This window comes from Anoplopoma fimbria, chromosome 19, assembly GCF_027596085.1.
Source record: "Anoplopoma fimbria isolate UVic2021 breed Golden Eagle Sablefish chromosome 19, Afim_UVic_2022, whole genome shotgun sequence".
In the NCBI taxonomy this organism is placed as follows: Eukaryota; Metazoa; Chordata; class Actinopteri; order Perciformes; family Anoplopomatidae; genus Anoplopoma; species Anoplopoma fimbria.
In genome coordinates, this window is record NC_072467.1 from 18,096,729 (window position 1) to 18,114,393 (window position 17,665).

General features: G+C 36.7%; 2 protein-coding genes across 3 annotated transcripts; one reads left to right on the forward strand and one right to left on the reverse strand.

Annotated features, from left to right (window-relative positions):
* Nucleotides 1–976: 976 nt before the first annotated feature.
* Nucleotides 977–11,942, reverse strand: LOC129107964 (mucin-2-like). Its single transcript, XM_054619580.1, has 38 exons — nucleotides 11,619–11,942; nucleotides 10,850–10,901; nucleotides 10,718–10,735; nucleotides 10,559–10,630; nucleotides 9,686–9,805; nucleotides 8,886–8,942; nucleotides 8,697–8,780; nucleotides 7,905–7,997; nucleotides 7,725–7,814; nucleotides 7,163–7,249; nucleotides 7,002–7,076; nucleotides 6,787–6,852; nucleotides 6,552–6,632; nucleotides 6,380–6,472; nucleotides 6,228–6,305; nucleotides 6,009–6,089; nucleotides 5,819–5,911; nucleotides 5,547–5,639; nucleotides 5,393–5,470; nucleotides 5,197–5,250; nucleotides 4,975–5,067; nucleotides 4,815–4,889; nucleotides 4,599–4,679; nucleotides 4,428–4,520; nucleotides 4,268–4,342; nucleotides 4,052–4,132; nucleotides 3,858–3,950; nucleotides 3,700–3,777; nucleotides 3,477–3,557; nucleotides 3,287–3,379; nucleotides 3,127–3,201; nucleotides 2,911–2,991; nucleotides 2,728–2,811; nucleotides 2,583–2,651; nucleotides 2,367–2,441; nucleotides 1,946–2,071; nucleotides 1,680–1,830; nucleotides 977–1,588 (listed from the first exon to the last, which is right to left on the reverse strand). Exons 1-38 carry the CDS (start codon nucleotides 11,940–11,942, stop codon nucleotides 1,120–1,122), a joined length of 3,762 nt encoding a protein of 1,253 aa, XP_054475555.1. The 3' UTR covers nucleotides 977–1,119.
* Nucleotides 11,943–13,964: 2,022 nt separating this feature from the next.
* Nucleotides 13,965–16,469, forward strand: LOC129108358 (brain aromatase). 2 transcript variants are annotated; one of them, XM_054620138.1, is made up of 9 exons: nucleotides 13,965–14,100; nucleotides 14,367–14,517; nucleotides 14,593–14,747; nucleotides 14,928–15,104; nucleotides 15,242–15,356; nucleotides 15,432–15,546; nucleotides 15,645–15,819; nucleotides 15,906–16,135; nucleotides 16,218–16,469. In XM_054620138.1, the coding sequence occupies exons 1-9, from the start codon at nucleotides 13,965–13,967 to the stop codon at nucleotides 16,467–16,469; spliced, it is 1,506 nt and encodes a 501-aa protein (XP_054476113.1). The 2 variants fall into 2 exon arrangements, with proteins under 2 accessions (XP_054476113.1, XP_054476115.1); XM_054620140.1 differs by having other exon boundaries at nucleotides 15,645–15,807; nucleotides 15,897–16,135.
* Nucleotides 16,470–17,665: the final 1,196 nt, after the last annotated feature.

Genomic DNA, 17,665 nt, shown 5'->3' on the forward strand with positions numbered 1-17,665 from the left:
GCACTTTTCAATGACAGGGGTCACAGAGTGCTTAACAGCAGGGGGAATTACAACCAGCAGGAAAACAAAAACAATTCAATAAAAACAAGACTTAAAACGTGTTAGAATGATACAGCAGACAGTCAATGAATAGTAAAAACAAGTTTAAAAGCAGACCTGGAGTATTATAATAAATAATAATTAATAAAGGAATATAATAATTATACATACATTTATACTCTGTTTGCACTGCCAAAACAAATGTTTACACTGCACTGATTGCACACATTTTAAATACTCACCTGCGTACATAGTAAAGTTTTCATTTATTTTTGTGTATTTTTATCTTGTACATTGTTGTTATTGTGTTTGTTGTTCGCTGCTGCTGGCTGGCTGAGTCTACCAAACGGAATTTCGTTGTATCACTACAATGACAATAAAAACCTCTTTATCTTTTTATCTTATCTTTATATTTGTTACTGGAGTTGCTCATGGAATGGTGGAAAAGCTTGGCTACATCACATGTAAACACGCAGAGATATCGTAAGAAATAACAGAAAAAAGTCACAGAAAGCTGTTAAACTTAATTTAACAACAATGATAAGAATAGCATACACATAAAGCTTTGGCGCTGACCTAATCATGCCCTTTAATCTTGTAACAAACATTTCTTTCATTGTCAATTTCATTTTTCATTGTCATAAATCCCGGAGGAAAACTGTTCTAGCAGGATTATGTCACATGGTCTGTAACAATCCACTTTGCTACTTGATCTCTGGGCATATTTCCCTCTTTGTAATTCAACATTATCTAAAAAAATTTAAATGGCCCTCATGTTCAATAGTCGCATTGGAAATAGCTTTTCTCATTCACAGTTGTACATAATAATGTATATTAAACACATGTGGCATCATTTCTTAAGATCTCCAGATAGGAGCTGTGTAATTCCAACAAAGAGGTATCTTGGAATCAACACATTAACATTAAAAGTCAGTTATTTGAGTAACACATTTATTGTGAATAAAATCCAGTGTGACCTAAACCTCCTGTGTCAAAATCTGGTCAGTGTTTGCAAGAAATTTACGTAGACCAACTCAGACTTTACGAATAACTTTATTGTTCATTTTACAAGTTTTGTGGTTATTTCTTGGTCTGTTTGAGTCTAACTTTGCATATTTTCATGCTGCTGTTGTCCCACATATACAGAAGCTTTCTGTTGGGATAATATGACAGCATAGCCAAAATCCCATTCTCTGGCCTTAAATCAAGACTTGCATCCAGAGGTTTCTCTTTCTTTAAATCAAATGCATATGTAACTTTTCTGTCTTTGTCATCTGTAAAATATAGCACCCCACATACAATGAAAGCATTTCCTGCTTTAGTTGTAGGGTAGTGAGTGTTAATGACCGACTCCACAGAGAAGCTGTCAGTGTTGATCTTTGCAACCATCGTATCATCATCTGTATCTGATGCAAAAATTACCCACACTCCATTCTCATCCACAGAAAACTTGAAATACGTCTTTGAGTTGCGGAAAAGATAAGCCAGGTTGTGATATCTGCTGTTTGCCATGGTCAGAGTGTTTGTTTCCCCAGTTTTCAGGTCAAATCTGTAAAATATTACACAAGTTCAAAAAAGTAAGTATGAGTAAGTTAATAAGGCAGGGACAAAGTCTTATACAAGTTAATACAGTCACTTACTCTATGAGTCTGTTTGTTCCTGCGTGGTGAAAGTAAAATGTGTGTTTATAAACAACATGACCGCAGCCCTGGTAGAACCTCCTGACGTCTATAATTTTGTTGCTTGCATCACCAAATGCCGAAATGTTCCTGCGCTCCTCCAAAACTCGACCTGGTGAAGAAATGTGTCAGAGTTTACTGTAAATCCACAACAACTCACAAATCCATTTGATAAATGACTTGTCGACTTCTGGTTACTGTAAACAAAACAAAAACACAAAAAACACCTGAGAAATGATCAGCCAGCCAGTATCGACCTTCATCCAGCAGGGATGCATCGGACATCCAGGCTCCAAAAGTGCTTTGCATCTTGGTGGCTTTCTCCGGACATTTAATAGTTCTAATTTTGCACTCTAAATTAAAGAAGATATGTACTTCAGTATTTGAACAAGTTATACAGACAGACAGACAGACAGACAGACAGACAGACAGACAGACAGACAGACAGACAGACAGACAGACAGACAGACAGACAGACAGACAGACATACACACATATGTAGCCAATATAACTTGGAATCTGTGGTCATTTTCTTTAATTCAACATTTTAAAGATGATTGATGGGCTTTGAGAGAAAAGAGAAATCTTATAAATTAAGATTATTGGTTATTATTAAAACCAAACATGGGAGACGAAACTGTTTCTTACCCCTTTTCATTGTTGTTTTGATGATACTTCCACTGATGTTGAGGGTGTCCCTCTCCAGATCTACAGGAAGTGAGGCTGCAACATGAAATAAAACAGAAATACACATAGATACTAATGGTGTCTTAGTGCATAAAAAAAAAACATACAAAGGACATAACCAAATATTTTAAGGCCATTGTCACTTTTACATTTAACTTAAAACAGAGCATTTCTTACCTGTAAAATTAAATTGGGCCTCTGTTGCATTGCTGAAGGCATCATTGTTTTGATCAGCGGAAAGTGGAGCTGTTGAATGAAAAAAACATTGTCTATAATATTTAAAATTATGGTCACTCAATTTACTCAATTCAGTATTTCCTACCTGTCAATAATGTTATTGGTGCCTCTGTAACATTTTCTCTCCTTGTATTGTTCAAGATGTCGTCTTCATGAAATGATACTGACTCTAAAACAAAAAATAAAACAAAAGTATTGGGTTTAACTTTTTTCTCATGTAGTCAATGTTTGTCTTTAAGTCTCCCTGCTGCTCAAAATGGTTGTTTACCTGCTTCCATGTTTGTGTCTAGAAGTTTCTCAGAGTCAGTAACATCTCTGCTGTTGTCAGTTGGACGAGGAGTTTGTGATTCTGCAGAAAGAAAAATGAGATTCAACTCGAAGAGATGGTACAAATATTAATAATATATATAATAACTACTAAAACTAAATGTGTGATTTGATCAACACTGATACCAAACAGTGATACCAATAGAACGTTTCTTACCACTTATCATGGGTGTATCAGTAATGGTTCCACTGTTAGTCAAGGAATCCCTGTTTTGGTCCACAGAGAAAGGAACTGTTGAATGAAAAAAAACATTAAATATAACATTTAAAGTTGTGGTCACTCACTTAACTCATAATTCATACAAAGTGTTTCCTACCTGTCAATAATCTTATTGGTGCTTCTGTAACATTTTCTCTTTTGGTATCGTTCAATATGTCATGGTTGTTGTCTTGTTGAAATGATACTGACTCTAGAAAAGAAAACAAAGTTTTAGGTTTAACTGTTTTTTTTAAATATAGACAAATTTGGTCTCAACAGTCTCCCTGCTGCTCAAAATGGTTGTATACCAATTTCCATGTTTGTGTCTAGAAGTTTCTCAGAGTCAGTAACATCTCTGATGTTGTCAGTTGGACGAAGAGTGGGTGATTCTGCAAAAAGAAAGATGAGATTCAAGAGATGGTTCAAATATTAAATTTCCCTCTTTTAAGGGAAGATAAAAAACACTAATACTAAATGTGTGAATTGATCAACACTGATACAAAACAATGATACCAATGGACAGTTTCTTACCAGTTGTCATGGGTGTATCAATAATGGTTCCACTGACAGTGAAGGAATCACTGTTTTGGTCTACAGATAGAGGAACTGCTGAATGAAATGAGACATTAAATATAATGTTTTAGTATGGTCACCCACTTTACTCATAATTCAAAACACAGTGTGTCTACCTGTTGATAATTGAATTGGTCCTTTTGTAACACTTTCGCTCTCGGTATCGTTCAAGATGTCATGGTTGTCGTCTTCATGAAACGATAAGGACTCTAGAAAAGAAAACAAAGTTTTGGGTCTAACTGTTTTGTTTTTCTTCATATAGACAAATTTTTTCTCAACAGTCTCCCTGCTGCTCAAAATGGTTGTTTACCAGTTTCCATGTTTATGTCATGAAGTTTCTCAGAGTCAGTAACATCTCTGCTGTTGTCAGTTGGACGAGGAGTTGGTGATTCTGCAGAAAGAAAAATGAGATTCAACTCGAAGAGATGGTGCAAATATTAATAATATATATAATAACTACTAAAACTAAATGTGTGATTTGATCAACACTGATACCAAGCACTGATACCAATAGAACGTTTCTTACCACTTATCATGGGTGTATCAGTAATGGTTCCACTGTTAGTCAAGGAATCCCTGTTTTGGTCCACAGAGAAAGGAACTGTTGAATGAAAAAAAACATTAAATATAACATTTAAAGTTGTGGTCACTCACTTAACTCATAATTCATACAAAGTGTTTCCTACCTGTCAATAATCTTATTGGTGCTTCTGTAACATTTTCTCTGTTGGTATCGTTCAATATGTCATGGTTGTTGTCTTGTTGAAATGATACTGACTCTAGAAAAGAAAACAAAGTTTTAGGTTTAACTGTTTTTTTTAAATATAGACAAATTTGGTCTCAAAATGGTTGTATACCAGTTTCCATGTTTGTGTCTAGAAGTTTCTCAGAGTCAGTAACATCTCTGCTGTTGTCAGTTGGACGAGGAGTTGGTGATTCTGCAGAAAGAAAAATGAGATTCAACTCGAAGAGATGGTACAAATATTAATAATATATATAATAACTACTGAAACTAAATGTGTGATTTGATCAACACTGATACCAAACAGTGATACCAATAGAACGTTTCTTACCACTTATCATGGGTGTATCAGTAATGGTTCCACTGTTAGTCAAGGAATCCCTGTTTTGGTCCACAGAGAAAGGAACTGTTGAATGAAAAAAAACATCAAATATAACATTTAAAGTTGTGGTCACTCACTTAACTCATAATTCATACAAAGTGTTTCCTACCTGTCAATAATCTTATTGGTGCTTCTGTAACATTTTCTCTGTTGGTATCGTTCAATATGTCATGGTTGTTGTCTTGTTGAAATGATACTGACTCTAGAAAAGAAAACAAAGTTTTAGGTTTAACTGTTTTTTGTTTTTTTAAATATAGACAAATTTGGTCTCAACAGTCTCCCTGCTGCTCAAAATGGTTGTATACCAATTTCCATGTTTGTGTCTAGAAGTTTCTCAGAGTCAGTAACATCTCTGATGTTGTCAGTTGACGAAGAGTGGGTGATTCTGCAAAAAGAAAGATGAGATTCAAGAGATGGTTCAAATATTAAATTTCCCTCTTTTAAGGGAAGATAAAAAACACTAATACTAAATGTGTGAATTGATCAACACTGATACAAAACAATGATACCAATGGACAGTTTCTTACCAGTTGTCATGGGTGTATCAATAATGGTTCCACTGACAGTGAAGGAATCACTGTTTTGGTCTACAGATAGAGGAACTGCTGAATGAAATGAGACATTAAATATAATGTTTTAGTATGGTCACCCACTTTACTCATAATTCAAAACACAGTGTACCTGTTGATAATTGAATTGGTCCTTTTGTAACACTTTCGCTCTCGGTATCGTTCAAGATGTCATGGTTGTCGTCTTCATGAAACGATAAGGACTCTAGAAAAGAAAACAAAGTTTTGGGTCTAACTGTTTTGTTTTTCTTCATATAGACAAATTTTTTCTCAACAGTCTCCCTGCTGCTCAAAATGGTTGTTTACCAGTTTCCATGTTTATGTCATGACATTTAAAGTTGTGGTCACTCACTTAACTCATAATTCATACAAAGTGTTTCCTACCTGTCAATAATCTTATTGGTGCTTCTGTAACATTTTCTCTGTTGGTATCATTCAATATGTCATGGTTGTTGTCTTGTTGAAATGATACTGACTCTAGAAAAGAAAACAAAGTTTTAGGTTCGACTTTTTTTTAAAAATATAGACAAATTTGGTCTCAACAGTCTCCCTGCTGCTCAAAATGGTTGTATACCAGTTTCCATGTTTGTGTCTAGAAGTTTCTCAGAGTCAGTAACATCTCTGATGTTGTCAGTTGGACGAAGAGTGGGTGATTCTGCAGAAAGAAAAATGAGATTCAACTAGAAGAGATGGTACAAATATGAATAATATATGTAAGATAAAAACTACTGAAACTAAATGTGTGAATTAATCAACACATACAAAACAATGATACCAATGGACAGTTTCTTACCAGTTGTCATGGGTGTATCAATAATGGTTTCACTGACAGTGAAGGAATCACTGTTTTGGTCCACAGATAGAGGAACTGCTGAATGAAATTAAACTTAAATATAATGTTTTAGTCACCTACTTTACTCATAATTCAAAACACAGTGTTTCTACCTGTTGATAACTTAATTGGTCCGTTTGTAACATTTTCTCTCTTGGTATCGTTCAAGATGCCATGGTTGTCCTCTTGATGAAATGATACTGACTCTAGAAAGTAAAACAAAGTTTTTTTCATACAGTCAAAGTTTGTTTTTAAGTCTCCCTGCTGCTCAAAATGGTTGTTTACCAGTTTCCATGTTTATGTCAAGAAGTTTCTCAGAGTCAGTAACATCTCTGCTGTTGTCAGTTGGACGAGGAGTTGGTGATTCTGCAGAAACAAAAATTAGATTCAACTAGAAGAGATGGTACAAATATTAAATCTAATTAAAACTTGAATTTTTGATTCACAAAGAGAATATCACCAAAAACATGAATTCATACAAACAACTATAATTTGAAGCTTAAATTCACAGTTTACTCACTGGTTTTGGTCCATCTCTCATCGCTAGTCACATTTTGCTTGTTGTTCTGGGGTGAAAATGAAGAGTCTAAAGAAATAATTATGAAAAAGAAAAAAGAAATCACAATTTTAAGAGATATATTGTGAGTAGTCTTGAACTATTGTAAACATTGGACGTTTAATCTGTTTCTGTTCGATGCTGATACCAAACGGTGAAACCAATAGACAGTTTCTTACCACTTTTCATAGGTGCATCAATAATGGTTCCACTGTTATTGAAGGAATCATTGTTTTGGTCCACAGAAAGTGGATCTGTTGAATGAAATGAAAAAATATATATTGTTTAAAAAGTTATTGTCTCTTTCTTTACTCATTAATAAAAACAGAGTGTTTCTTACCTGTTATTAATGGTATTGGTCCATCTGTAACATTCTCTGTGTTATTCAGGTTGTCATGACTGTAGTCTTTATGAAACCATACTGACTCTGGAAAATAAAAGGTGTTGAGTTTCATCATCACACTCACAGGGAGCACTTTCCTGCAGATACTTGATTTTCTAAGTACATGTTTCTACATGTATATTTGTATTTTTGCACGTTTTGTACGTTTACTAAAGTACAGAAACTGAATACCCAACTAATAATATGAAACTCTTCCCTTCCCACATGCAGTTAATAAAGAAATAAATTCAGTTGTCATGTTGGAACAAACCAAGAACAGAAACAACTTGTGGATTTAAATGATTGTGATAATCAAACCATAAATGAGCAGTTCCATTATATATATATTTATATATATATTTTTTTAATAAGATTATAAGTTTAACATAATAAGAATGTGCCCTCTTTAATGCATTTTTTAAATATAAAAATGGCTATGGCATTAAAAAGGGCAGAGAAATTTAAATGAAAAAGAATTTAAAAATACATTACAAAAAGATCAATAAAGAGGTCTGTTTACCAGATCCTTTATCTGTCTCTTGCAGTTTCTCAGAATCAGTAACATTAAAAACATCTGGGTCTTCATGAGTTGGATGTGGTGTTGGTAACACTGTTGAGATTTAATAAGACGAGTAAAGTATAAAGTTAAGATCAAATCTGCATGTCCAAACATTCAATAATGAGCTTCAGTTTCTCCTACCTGTTAATAAGTTAATTGATGCCTCTGTAACATTCTCTGTACTGTTTCCAATCCACGTGTCCTCTCTGTAATCTGGACGAGGTGATACTAACTCTGTGGTAAATACAATACATTTTTACACTGAACCTCATATAACACAAGGTTATGTTATGAGATACAGTGGAATAAATTAAAATCTGTCAATAAAATCTTTACACTGAAATTGGTTGTCAACTAGATTCTTATATATGTGCCTTGACTGAACTAAACATATGTGTATTGGTCAATACTTATGACAAAGCGATTCTTGGGTCAAATTCTTATTTTCTCTTTTAAATTTGTATTATGGAAATAACATTATCACCTCAAATAACTTTTTGTGTTTTGCTATTCCCAAAGTCAGGACTGAATTGGGAAAGAAAGCTTTTAGATTTTCTGCACCAAGTCCAAGATGTCAATGTGCAAATGTTTGATCTGATCATATCTATTGTTACTCAAATCTATGTGCTTTTTTGTTAATTGTTAAAACAGTGTGACTGCAATTCTTGGCCTGGTCTCCTTGTAAAATAAATGGTTCATTGTTAAATAAAGGCTAAATAAATAATATTAATAATGATAAAATTATGTAATGTTTACAATCACTAATGGTGTTGTAGGGCAACACCTTTAATTAGGCTTTTATTTTAAAGAACACTGTTAATACCTGTTAATACTATTATCGGTGCCTCTGTGATATTCTCTGTGTTGTTATCATTTAACTAGTGCTGACTCTGGAAAAGAAACTTTAAAAGTTTTTCTATTGCTGTTGCTTACCAGAGTCCATACTTGTCTTTAGAGGTTTTTTAGAGGCGGTAACATTCAAAACATCTTTGCTCTTGTCGACTGGATGTCTTGATTCTGTGGAAATAAAGACATAATTTATTAATATTATTAACAAATCCTAACAGCCTATAATCTTAATCATTGTTGTACACTTTATGTAAATTCTGAATTTCTTCCTACCAGTCTCGTTCATTGTTGAGTTGAGGTTTTCTACCTCGGTCACAGAAGGAGATGAATCTAAAAAAGGAGATTAAGAGAATAAATGGAAGGTTTACTTTTTGCAGACTTTTCAAAAAATACTAACTATTAAACTTGCATAGCCAACACTTTATGCTTAAAAATGTCCCCCGTTGTAGACTTGAAAAGCCCCCATTGAGCATATCCGTAATCAGCAGTCATAGCTACCTCCATAATGGGAGAGTTACCTTCCTATTGAGAAACAACATTTGATGCATATTTTAAAGGCTGATTTCCAAATTTTAGACTCAATATATATAAATAAGACTTTTTTGGCCAATAAATGAATAAAGGATTTAATATTTCCCAAACAGAATTTTATTCCTGGCGGTCTGGAGATGCCTCTGAAAAAGTATTTAGACATTGGAGAATAAGATTGACAGACAGTATAATAAATCCTGCACGTTGGTCCATATATATAAAATATATATGTATGGTCACAATGTTTATCTAGAGGAGGGGGACCTTTAATTTATTATCTCTGAAATCCCCCCCAAATAAGAACAAACAAAAAACGTGTTCACTTGTGGAATCTATTAAACAGTAAACAACATGAATACAACCACTCAACAACTATTCTACACAAAGGATATAACTGTAAAACCTTAAAAGCTAACAAGGTTGAGTGTTCATAAATATACTGTATATTTTTTTGGCCTTGGTGTTGTTTCTGTGAAGAGCAATTTTGGCTGTGTTGAAATGAAACGCGCTGGTTCACTGATTATTGATTCTGTTCTTCTCACCCATCAACATGTTGTTTTGACGGACGTAGTCTCCGGTGGTCTTGTTTCTCACTTCATTAGAATACCAACCAGGACATGGTGGACCAGGTGGGCCTGCTGGACCTGGTGGACCCCTTGGACCTTCAAAATATTAACACACAGTGGCTGCATATTCGACATGACAACTCTGCTCCCAGTAGACCACATATCCCAAAAAACAGACCATATAAATCCAATATATACACTGTGCAATATAAACAATATGTGCCATCCACTGTGCAATACTAACAATAATTCTGTCTGTTTATATCATATTGTAGTTATTGTTGATTTTTAACGTTTTTTACTTATTTATTATTCTTTACTGTGTAATTACTTGTTTATTATACTTAGTTTGATCTTGTTTTTTACTTATGTCTCTTGTTTGCACTATCCACTCTGCTGTTGTAATCCTGCAAATGTCCCCGCTGCGGGACTAATAAAGGATTATCTTATTTTATCTAATCTTATGTAAAACTGGCCTTATAAACAATACTGCTGATCAATGACAGACTCAACAAAAGTGAAATAACCTCGCTCACCCTCAATGAGAATCTCATTGTAGGTCGGTTGGACTGAGAACATGTAGATATATATCAATCATGAAGTCTCAAATGCTGAATACAACTGAGCTGATCTGAAACCAGCATAATTTAGAAATAATCAGTCCAGTAAATGTTTTCAATCTCCCATGCTTTTCTAATATGACAGCGATAGAAAAGTGAGTGGGACTGTCATGTTATGTAACCATGGCTGAACAATGGCGGACTGTTTGAAACTTGTGACTGACTTTCTGAGTCTATTTGTCTATTGTGGTTCACACCTAATGAGGGGGATTTGGCGTATTGGTCTCACCTCGTTTTCCTCGTCTCCCCTCTGGCCCGGGCGCACCCTTAGGTCCTGTTGAACCAGCTCTACCAGGCAAACCTAACAGGCACAAGTGCTGTGGCTGCAGTAACAAATTCAGCTTTGTTTAAATAACTGATGAAGTAAATTAAAGTGTATATTTTTTACCTGGTGGTCCAGCTGGGCCTGGGGGGGATAAATAAATAGATAAATATTTTACACAGATTAAAAAGAGTAGAAGCATCATCAACCATAAAAAAAACCCACAACGCTGATATGGACAGTATTTGAGAAGTGCACCTGTTAAACAAAGTCCTCTGGAGCTATTACACAGATCTATGAAGGCCTTGACCTGCAATAAAGAAAACAGATGGTAAAGTCAGTGTCAAATGTTAAGACATCTGAACGCTTTCTAATGCTGCACATTTTTAAATCACTTGGATACAAACAGCTGTTCTTTTCTTGTGACACTTCTCTTCTTATTAACTCCCATTTGCTCTCACGATTTAAGATTTAAGATTACGATATAAATTTGTTAATGTTAATTTCCCATTATTCCCATTATTAGAGCTGAAAAGATGATATGATTAACTTATCGTTGACATAATATTAGTTCGTAATAGATAAATTATTTTGTGCTAAAATAATTAGTAAAAAAACTAGACTTTATTTTGGTAAAATACGTGAGTACTAATAAATGTGCTGTCAAAAAATACAGCAGTGCCATCTGGAGAAATGCCATTGAGTGTTTAGAGTTGAGGGAGGAGCAGACACGCTCCACTGCTCTACACTATTTATCCTGGAAACACTCAGTGGAAAAACAAATCACTGCAACCGACTCTTGGATTTTTTGCATTTAACGGACATACTTCCTATCCCAAAAGGGAGAAGAGAGGAAATGTTTCTACTACAGATGTAAGCAAAGTGTTGTTGATCGTTCCTTTCTTCCGTCTCCTAATAACATAATGAGAAATTCTCTTTTCATGTTTTTCAAAGAAGTACAGTAAACAATTTGCAATATTCACAATTTCATATAAAGAGCCCACTAAAGCACTTAGGGGTGTCTTACAGGAACCATGGAGTATGTCATCAGCATCATCATATCCTTCTCGTCCTCGCTTTGTGTTTGTTCTCCCCCCTGGTTTCTTCTGCTGCGCCGGAGCTTCTTTAGCTGTCCAGCCTCTGCAGGGTCTGTAGGCAGGAGGACTCCTGCCTGCAGCCTGCAGCTCTGTGACAGCACCTGCACCTGGGCGTCCAACCTCACCAGCTCCTCCGTCAGCTCCTTCTGTCGTACCAGCAGGAACACTAAACCTCCTAAACTCAGAAGCAGAAACGCACACAACCCCACCAGCAGTGCTTTCCACGCCAAAAAAACTCCAGTCCTCTCCTTCATATTTGTGCCCTGCTCGCTCACCCTCAACTGAAGAGTAATCTGAGCCCTGAAAATTCACAAGCACATACAGCACATATCTGACCACTTGCCAACAGATGAGACGTCAGAGGGAAACCAGGCTCAAGCGAGATAAACATGTCAAGATCTGTTTGTAACTACGAGGAACCACATGATGCATTGTGCAACAACAAGCATCTGGGAAACAGTTAAGATCTGAAGGCCTACTTGATTTAGAAGTAGCTAATGGACATATTTCCAGAATGACATGCCTTCAAGCTTCCCATCATTCTGATGCTGTCCCTCTCAATATTGCCACCAGTCCCCTCCTACACAAAATTACATGGGAATGGAATAAATAACACGTGAACAAGTGGAGCTTTCTTTGGATTTACAAAAGAGCTTTCAGAGCACTTTCAATAAAAGACTGTGAGTGTGTAGATGTCTGTAAGTGTGTGTGTATATATGTGTGTGTGTGTGTGTGTGCGTGTACCAAAATCTCCTTTTAATAAATGGAATTGCGTGTTTTTCATTTTTTTACAAACATAGAATAGTTACATGTTTTTCTTCTCACCATTTTCTCACCAGTTCTAATTATCCAATTAAGTCTCTCAATGAGGAGAGCAGTTTTTCAGCCAACTTGGGATAAAAGCCCCGGCCCAAACCCGTAAATCTCAGGCCAACATCTTCATCAACAGCATACCAGCTATTCAGGTACTAAGCCTTGAAGGACAGCTCGACAGAAGCACACAACATCTGCATGTACACTGTTTACCCTTTTTAAACTTGCATCCATTCTCATTTTTAAAGCAGTGGAGCAATGTCATCAATTCAACATTTTTAAGACTTTACATTCTTAAATAATAAGATGGGACTTTCTCTTTCTCGTGTTTCCTATTCTGAACTGCTGAGTAAATCCCTACTCCTTTTGACATGGGTCAGCCTGACCCAGCTAATTAATTTCTTCTTGAAAAGCCTCCTCAGCGGGATGACAGTGGGGTTTCTTTCTTTTGAACAAAGCTAAATGTGAAGTAAATCCATCCAAAAAATGCTGCAGAGTAAAAGGGATGAAAGACTTGCAGGTTTTGCATTCTTATGAATAAGACCGACTTTTTTATGTTCTTTTTGTAGTTTAGACGTGCACTGTTATCTGGCTTGCGCACTGTTCTGCAATCTATTGGTACTTGTAACCCCAAAGTGGCAGTGTTTCTAAGCAACCAGTAAAATGAGGGCTTTAACTGAGGATTTATAAAGTCTCGAATCACTGTGATTTATTTGGTAGGAGCATGTTGATCATCCTTACAACCAGTGGAGGAAGAACTGCATCATTTTAAACTGTACTCTAACTCGTCAGCAGTCAAAAAGAAAAAAGTAAGTGTTATTCTTTGATAATATTATAATGAACCTTAAAATAAAATGCAAAAAGATACTCTTTAGAATAAAATATTTAGAAACATCTGAGCAAACACTATGTTGAAAGCATAATAACCCAATTTTTATTCAATTAAAAAATTGAATTATGTGGTTTTGTTCCTTTATTTAAAGACTGCGTTAGCTCCTGTAGTACACTGAAGTGAAACACAAATTGCAGTAATGAAATTTTGTTGAAACTCTCTCATGTCTTCTATTTAGATGAGTTCTGTCAGAAACATTTGCAACTCAATGTACATGATATCTCGAGAGAAGGTACTAATATTATGAGCATGATAAACCTGTAATAACATTTAAATAAATTAGAAAATAATCTTTCACCCACACATAAACTGATATATTAGATGGGCAGCTGTCTGAGTAAGTGTTCATCATAAAGCTTTGTGTGGGAGTGTTTTGGGTTTTGTGTTCCATTACCATGTGACACACAAGGACAAGAGAATCATGAGGGATGTCCCCGGATTTCTTCTGTTTTGTTTTAACAAATGGGTGAGCTTGTTTTGTCTGCTGGTTATAAAAGGAGACAGACACTTTAGGAGCACAGGACAGAGAGAGGACAAAGTAAGCCTGGTCATGTGTGTGTTTAAGAAGGGGATGCAGCCGTCGGAGACACTCACTGTCGGCACCAAGGTTGTCGACACAATGTCTGAAGTCACCACCGTTCTGCTTCTGCTGCTGCTACTGATGCTGTTCACCGCCTGGAGCCGAACAAATCAGTCAAATATACCCGGTAAGAGATTTCAGCATCTGTTCTTGAACAAAACTTGCACAGATTTATCCACATGTTCAAGTGACTGCAGGTGTGAGTGTTAAAGAGTTCTGTACTTTGAGTAATTACGGTACATTTTCATAATAGTGTAGGATCAAAAGTAAATGATTCTGCATTCCGTTATTGAAATAACAGTAACTGATTTCCATAAAGGAAGACCTCTGTTTTCACTTGGACAATAGCAGCCTGGGGTCTGTCTTCAGTCATCACCTGTTTCTCTCTGCCAGGTCCCTTCTTCTTGGCAGGACTCGGTCCTATCCTCTCCTACAGCCGATTCATCTGGACGGGGATAGGAACAGCGAGCAACTACTATAACAACAAATATGGCAGCATTGTCCGGGTCTGGATTAATGGCGAGGAGACCCTCATTCTGAGCAGGCAAGTCTTTTGAGATAAAAACTCATATGTTATCCCATGAATCTGTAGTGAGCCAAAGCCTGGCTGCTCTTTCAGATCTTCAGCAGTGTATCATGTTCTGAGGAGCGCCCACTACACGGCCAGATTCGGGAGCAAAAAAGGGCTGGAGTGTATCGGGATGGAAGGGAGAGGTATCATTTTCAACAGCGATGTCCTGCTCTGGAAAAAAGTGAGAACGTATTTTTCTAAAGGTGAGCAATAACCTTACACAAGAGAGTATGGAGTCAGAGTACTGTGGTGCCTTAGTTCACCCCTCTCTCTCTCGGTCTCTCTCTCTCTCTCTTTTCCAACTCCTGCAAAATTGAAGTCTTGCAATATCTGAAATACTGCTTCCTTGTATTTTAACTACTGTACTGGTTCATGTTTTACAGCTCTGACAGGCCCAGGCCTCAAGAGGACGGTGGCAATCTGTGTGAGCTCCACAGCCAAACATCTGGACAACTTGCAGATGATGACCGACCCCTCCAGACATGTGGACGCTCTCAATCTGCTACGAGTCGTAGTGGTGGACATATCCAACAGGCTTTTCCTCAGGGTGCCGCTCAACGGTCAGCTGCACGTTCATTATCTGCACATTCTATACTCAAACTGCGTATTTAGCTGCCAGCAAATAATATTTCAAATTCTTGCGCTGCAGCTCCTGATTCCTGTTTTTTGTTTTTTTTTGTTGTTCCTCATAACTCAGAAAATGACTTGCTGATTAAAATCCACAACTACTTTGAGACCTGGCAAACAGTTCTTATAAAGCCTGATATATTCTTCAAGATTGGATGGCTGTACAACAAGCACAAGAGAGCAGCGTAAGAGACTCACGCATCACAGCAACTCAACATTTAGCTTTTCGATTTCTTCAACGTAATGTTTTGTGTCAACAGCCAAGAGCTGCAGGACGTTATGGAGAGCCTTCTTGAAATGAAAAGAAAGATTATAAATGAGTCGGAGAAGTTGGATGAAGATCTTGACTTTGCAACAGAGCTTATCTTTGCTCAGGTTTGTCTCTTTTGATGAATCTATAGTGCCTGCATCACAGAGGTACCGTCCTGGTTATGTCATGTGTTTGCCGTGTAACTTCACTCTCTTTTGAACAGAACGTCGGAGAGCTTTCAGCCGATAATGTCAGGCAGTGCGTGTTGGAGATGGTGATTGCTGCACCTGACACTCTTTCCATCAGCCTCTTCTTCATGCTGATGCTGCTGAAACAGAACCCAGACGTAGAGCTGAGGATAGTGGAGGAGATGAACGCTGTCTTGAGTAAGCGCTTTTGTGCTGAACTCTGTTAGCTCTGTTACAGCTAAAAACAAAATTACAACTATACATAACTGTTGCGTTTTCATTTCCAGGTGAAGAAGATGAAAACATTGATTATCAAAGCTTGAAGGTGCTGGAGAGTTTCATCCACGAGTCTCTGAGGTTTCATCCGGTGGTTGATTTCACAATGCGAAAAGCTCTGGAAGATGACAACATTGAAGGAACTAAAATCACAAAAGGAACCAACATCATTCTCAACATTGGTCTTATGCACAAGACTGAATTCTTCCCAAAACCAGAAGAGTTCAACCTGATGAACTTTGACAAAAATGTAAGTCAGCTGAATGTTGTGAACATCATGTGTCTCTAGAAACAATAACAACAGCTCAGTTTTTACCTCCTCTGGTTGGCAGGTGCCCAGTCGTTTCTTCCAGCCGTTCGGCTGCGGGCCTCGTTCCTGCGTGGGCAAACACATCGCCATGGTGATGATGAAGGCCATCTTGGTCACTCTGTTGTCTCGTTACACCGTGTCTCCTCGCAGCGGCTGCACCCTCAGCAGCATCCGGCAGACCAACAACCTGTCGCAGCAGCCTGTGGAGGACGAGCACAGCCTGGCCATGCGCTTCATTCCTAGGACAACATCAACTCAACACAGTCAGCACTGAGACACATGCAGGGGACACATTTTGGTGGAAACTACTTGGTATTGCATATTATGAAGTATGTAACTGATACAAAAATATTCCCTGGCCAAGATTGTACAAATGTGCAAAAAACCACAAACTTTGGCACTCTTAAGGTTTTCATTGTTCTATATAGAGTGCTTCAGGAATAAGTCCTAAAACCAGGAAATGGTTCCAATCATCTCGAGGTCAATGGGTGCTTTCGATGGGTTTTTGGTGAGATGCATTTCATATGGTCTGACAGAAACTTAATTATTTTTTAATTTGTTCTAGGACATTCCTCTCTTGGATTTTAAAGCTTTTACGTGTAAATAAAAAGAGGGTTGCTAAGTGGCTAAATGAGACCACAAAATGTCATCATACCGAACACTACTCTGCTTTAAGCTTAGTGGTGATGATGCAAAGTCATTTGACTGTGGTGTGGTTTGTTTTTAGCCTAACATTAGCATTTAACTTCTGCTGATTGCATTAATGCTTCAAAAAACATAAAACTAAGATTATCTTGCTGAACAAACAACAAATCTTATTTTATGCAATAATCACATATCTAATAGAAAACCCCATTGGTTTTTTATGCGATGCTAACTTCCGGTGTTGGACTACAAAAATAAATCATCCCTGCAGATCTCTCTTTCTTACTAAAATTGTGATGTCGCAACAGATGTTTTGTCTACTTTGACATTACTGACCTTTAACAAATACGGCTGAAGGTTACACCCAAATCAGAACAGTGCAAGCATGATTTCATGGCCCATAGGATGCAGTTTGGAAAAACAGGATGAACATGGATATAGTTTGGTTTTGCTGACTGATGGCCTAATGTGGAGCCAACTTTGGTTTAAGACCTGGACTGAGTCAAACAGCTAGTTTTTCATTTTGTTATTTTGATCCCAGTTCAGTCCTGTTGAAGACGACAGTGTTATCATGTCACAGACATATTTTTTACAGACAGTATCTGTTTCCTTTAGCATTATAGGGGTAACTGTATTAAACATTATCAAAGTTAAAATAGCAATGTGAAAGTAATAACTATAGAACAGTGAGGAGTGCTATAAACAAAGCCATGTGAGAATTTCAGCACACAATGGAACACGTACAACATTGCGTATAGAGGCATTAGTATGATGAATCCAGTTAAAAACTCATTAATCATCACTATCCTATATTGTTTTTTCATG

Excerpts from the sequence above, each read along its gene's own strand:
- LOC129107964 (XM_054619580.1), bottom strand. The coding sequence starts at position 11,942 with ATGAAGGAGAGGACTGGAGTTTTTTTGGCGTGGAAAGCACTGCTGGTG. Across the intron at positions 6,090-6,227 it reads TGATACACCCATGACAACTG|AATCACCCACTCTTCGTCCA; the intron begins GTAAGAAACTGT and ends TTCTTTCTGCAG. Across the intron at positions 2,442-2,582 it reads GGCCCAATTTAATTTTACAG|CCTCACTTCCTGTAGATCTG; the intron begins GTAAGAAATGCT and ends TTCATGTTGCAG.
- LOC129108358 (XM_054620138.1), top strand. The coding sequence starts at position 13,965 with ATGCAGCCGTCGGAGACACTCACTGTCGGCACCAAGGTTGTCGACACA. Across the intron at positions 14,748-14,927 it reads GAGAACGTATTTTTCTAAAG|CTCTGACAGGCCCAGGCCTC; the intron begins GTGAGCAATAAC and ends CATGTTTTACAG. Across the intron at positions 15,105-15,241 it reads CCTCAGGGTGCCGCTCAACG|AAAATGACTTGCTGATTAAA; the intron begins GTCAGCTGCACG and ends CTCATAACTCAG.